Source organism: Clavelina lepadiformis, chromosome 2 (genome assembly GCF_947623445.1).
Source record: "Clavelina lepadiformis chromosome 2, kaClaLepa1.1, whole genome shotgun sequence".
NCBI classification, from domain to species: domain Eukaryota; kingdom Metazoa; phylum Chordata; class Ascidiacea; order Aplousobranchia; family Clavelinidae; genus Clavelina; species Clavelina lepadiformis.
This window is the reverse complement of record NC_135241.1, coordinates 17,502,145-17,506,714: the sequence shown is the minus strand read 5'-3', so window position 1 is coordinate 17,506,714 and position 4,570 is coordinate 17,502,145. Positions and strand designations below refer to the sequence as shown.

The window sequence follows — 4,570 nt, the reverse complement described above, 5'->3', positions numbered from 1 at the left end:
CGATTCTGATTTTCACCAATTCTTTCTATATAAATTGCAGAAATTCTAACGTTTTACTTTTTGGTTCCGAAATGAATCTTATTAACGTAACGTATTTATTTAATTTGAAAACAAAACTTTGATAAAAAGTAACTTAGTAAACGCCGTTAACTTAATAATCTAGTGTATAACATCCGTATAGATGCGATAATAATTGACGAAATAAGGTTGAAAAGTTTAAAAGCGTGCGTTTAGGAAATAAACAGATGGTCAGGTTATTTTCTCCCAAGTGGTCCTGATACTAATGTGCGTCATTTAGTTTTAAGATAAACATTTGTACGACGAATTGTTATAAGTTATACGTACTTCCACGTATTGTGGGAAGTTTTTCACCTGCCAGAATATATATTTCTGAAATATGATTTTTAAAAGACTTTATTATAATATTTTTGCAACATGTCCATCAAATATTTACTGTACAAGCAAAACTATAATTATATACGTCTCTATGAGAAAATAGTATCTATTTACTTCCATTAATGAAACAAGCAAATATTTTCAATTTCGTCATTGAAATGTAACACTATAACAAAATTTTACTATTTCCGTTTTATCATTACGGCCTATTAAAACATAAAGTTATTGAACTATAAGAATGTCGGGAAAATTCCAAAGGGAATTCTAAGTCCAACTGCACGTATCAAATGATTTAGTAATGACAAAAATTTCATCTATAAAATTTTCTGAATTACATTTTGCTTTTTTTTTAAATTTTAAGAGAAGCCATCTATACATTTATCGGCCCTTACAAAACTTCAAGAATGTGGCGATATTTGCGAAGAAATTGCAAAGGAATTCGTTTGATTTAATTAGAAAAGAAGCATAAGTGACAAAAATTTTAGTACAAAATTACAAAATATTCTGGTGCTATTTTAGAACTTAAGTTTATTGTTGTATTGGCATTGATGAACACAAACTATAGTATGCCTATATACTTGCGCATATAAGTCGTAAGGCGTAGGTTCTTAAAATAACCAAACCGAAGGATTGAATGTGATACGCGTGGCACTCTCCGCACCATGTATAAACTCCATTGTTTGTATACAGTAAATGTACAAACAAAAAAACAACAACTGTTACCGAACTTAACTGCAAAACAGGGCCAGTACTCTATACACAATATAACTGTGGAAACAACTGGCCTCGTATGTGATTGGCAGCTGGTTTACAATGCAGTATAAGTGTTAAGCTAGGAAAAAATTATTGGCAAAGTAAAATTGTCTTAGAGAATTTCAACTCATGATAATATAAATTTATTTTAAGAGATTTCACTGATGAACTCTCAGACCGGCTGTTTTCAACTAGAGAAGAACAAAAATAAAGTCAACTGCAAAGTGCTTACAAGCTAAGCAATTCAATACGTACTGTTAATAGTAGTTAAGAATAGCTAAAAAGAAAAGAAAATATTCAAGTTGCAAAAAGAGGAAGTTTTTCTTCATAGTGAATTCGGTGCCTAATTCATTATATAACAAGTTTTTTGAGTTGTAATGTTCTTATAGATTTAACATGAGGTGTGGTTTGGGAGGTTGGAGTAAGCAACTTATATCGATTGAGTTATTTTCATAATTCCCTCTTATATATCGCAATCTATAAGTGTTTAATTAACAATTCTAGTTCGATACGAAGCGTTAAAACCTGAAACCATATAACTTACAGACATCTTCTGGCTCAGAGCACACGTTACGCAACGATGGTCATTTGGTTCCATGCTATAGATATGTAACAGCGTCTGAAAACAAACAGAAATTAACTGTGGGCAAAAGAAACTAACATATGCTTGGATTATTTTGTGTAGGGTGACTCGGCTTTCACTGTACGTCATCAGTTCAACTTTTAGGCACTTGAGTTGAAAACTATGATACGTCAAATGCTTTTCTCGTGCTGTGAGAAGATTTCCACCCGTCAATATCCGAAATGTATTTCTGACCATCAATAACTGTTATGCAAGACTTTCATTGTTAACTACCGAATTGTTATACGCAATACACAAGCAAAACTACAAATGAAGGGCAAAACAACGAAAACAAATGCTGTAATGTAAAATAATATCCATTATGAATTTTTGTAATGAAAAAAAGTATTTACAGTTTTTTTCCTCCAAAAGTAACACAATGAGCTTTTTACGATTTATTACTTTTGGTTATTTGTGGAAATGCTAGTTACTATTACACTAAAAAAGGCATTATGTATACATAATAATAGACAGCAGAATGGTAAACACAAAACCTGACACATAAAAAGTAAGGATGTCAGCAAATTGTTGCTAACTAATAGAAATATAAAAAGTGCCAATCGGCTTTGCCGTGATAAATATTTTGCGAGCAGCTAATGTTAAAACTGTCTATTCTTTTTTCCTAAATACCGAAAACACAATTCATGTACACCCAAAAGGAGTAAGAGCTGGGTTTGAGAAATTATATACAGCGTCAGTTATTTAGGCAAAATGCAAGCCAACTAAAAGGATTCCATTAACGGATTACGACACTTTCAATCGCTATTTTGGTCGAGCGGTTATCAGGGAAAAAGTGAAAGTCCGACAAACTATTAACGTTTATGGAAGCTAAATATTGACACCCCGCTTTAGTATAAATATCTCGTGGTAGGCAGGATCTGGTCACAAATTTCAACCTTTCGAAACCGTCTCAAGAACTCAACGATGTACGCCTTCATTGGAATTCTTGTTTTTGCCGCTGGTAATCCAATATAGTTTTGACATTTTGCAAAAGTATAGTAGCAATATTTTTTATAAAAATACGATTATTTTTTATTAGCAGGCAAGTAAGTATAATTAATGACGGCTTTGACTGATAAAAACTGATATTTAATCACAAGCTTGATAAACTATTTTTGCATGGAACGGAAAACATATTAAAACAATTATAGATTTTGATCTAGTTACTGCAACAAACCTATAAAATGTCGGATTTCTTTTCAGTTGCCTCGGCTGACAACCGAATCGTTGGTGGTGCTGATGTCACCAGCACATCTTTCGCTCCATGGCAAGCTTCTCTGCAAGTCAGTGGAAGCCATTTCTGTGGAGGTTCTCTCATCAATAAGAATTTTGTGATGTCCGCTTGCCACTGCCGCCAAACGTGATAAAACATTTTATATTTTGTCCACAACTTGTTGATGTGCATTATATGGTAATAGGTTGTCGCATAATGTAGAATTGTAGATTATAACTTTACCATTACTATAGCATTAAGTCTGATTTTTACAGTGCACTTACTGTGGTTTTGGGTACGACGCAATACAAAAACCCTGGACAGTCTTTCTTCTCAACAAACATGTTCTGTCATCCGAGCTATAACTCCCAAACCATTGACTACGATTACAGTATCATTGAGCTCCAAAGTGATGCTGTTTATAGCTCGTCCGTAAGTATTGTCAATACGCCTACGTTTAAACAAAATTTTTATTTTAAAAGGTTTGTTTTCCAACTCAGTAAAGAGTATTTTCAGTGTAACGCACAGTAAGCCTGTGATTAAATATGTTGTAAATTTGGCCGTTGCAGGTTCAACCGATTGTTGTAGCATCTAAGGAATATCTTTCAGGCACACAAGGTTTGATTACTGGATGGGGAAAGACATCTGGAGGAGTTTTGGGTCAAATCCCCGATAACCTCCAATACGCCTATACCTATCTCATTTCAAAAGAGGAATGCCAACAACGATGGGGAAGTCAAGTCACTGACCGCATGCAATGTATTAAAGCCGACGATAACAGTGGATGTAATGTACGTGGCAGTATTCTTAAGCTTTTAACCAACATATTTTTCAAAAATCATTTAAAAGTCCTTGATAGAAATAAAAATTGAATTCTCTATTATTGCAAGCATTCGTTACAAACTTTGCAAGCAAACTTTAACTTTCATTTCTTTTCGCTAAATCCAGCATTGCAAAAGATCAAAAAGTATTTTACAGTATTTTCTGTAAATTCTGTAGGGCGACTCCGGTGGACCTCTTGCAGTTAATGATGCTGGTACTTGGGTTCTTGTTGGAAACACTTCATGGGGGTCTTCCAGATGCTCAGAAGGCATTCCAGCTGCTTGGTCAAAGAACAGTGTCGTGTATGACTGGATCAAGACAAACGCTAACTTGTAACTGTCAAAGCTCAAACTAAAACGCTAATAAAATTTCCGTTCGGCAAATTTACAACGTCTCATTCTCGTAGGTTATCCAAAACGCAAAATAGATATGGAGAAATGGCGCCAGGGCAAAACAGTTTTGCTTATACGTAGCGAATTACTCATAGCTTTACAATATGTATGAATAACTCTGAGTATAGAATTACTGTTTAAGATGGGACATTATAAAATTTAAAAATTTGTGCCTATACATAACAAATTAATTATTACGGAACCACATACTGGCGACACGCTTCGCTGTGGTATCATGTAAAGTGACAAGAAAAGTTAGAATTGTATGCGTGAGGTCGAATCAATGCTATAATTTCCTAATTCAAACCACGTCAGACCACATAATGCAACCTGTTTGTATTATAATTCTGAGTTCCGAGCAGTGGTAGAGTA

General features: G+C 34.0%; 1 protein-coding gene across 1 annotated transcript; it reads left to right on the top strand.

The window, feature by feature from the left end:
• The first annotated feature begins 2,574 nt into the window (after positions 1-2,574).
• LOC143446039 (chymotrypsinogen A-like) lies at positions 2,575-4,190 on the top strand. The gene is made up of 5 exons (XM_076945487.1): positions 2,575-2,732; positions 2,975-3,131; positions 3,260-3,416; positions 3,554-3,775; positions 3,984-4,190. The coding sequence occupies exons 1-5, from the start codon at positions 2,696-2,698 to the stop codon at positions 4,140-4,142; spliced, it is 732 nt and encodes a 243-aa protein (XP_076801602.1). The 5' UTR covers positions 2,575-2,695; the 3' UTR covers positions 4,143-4,190.
• Positions 4,191-4,570: the final 380 nt, after the last annotated feature.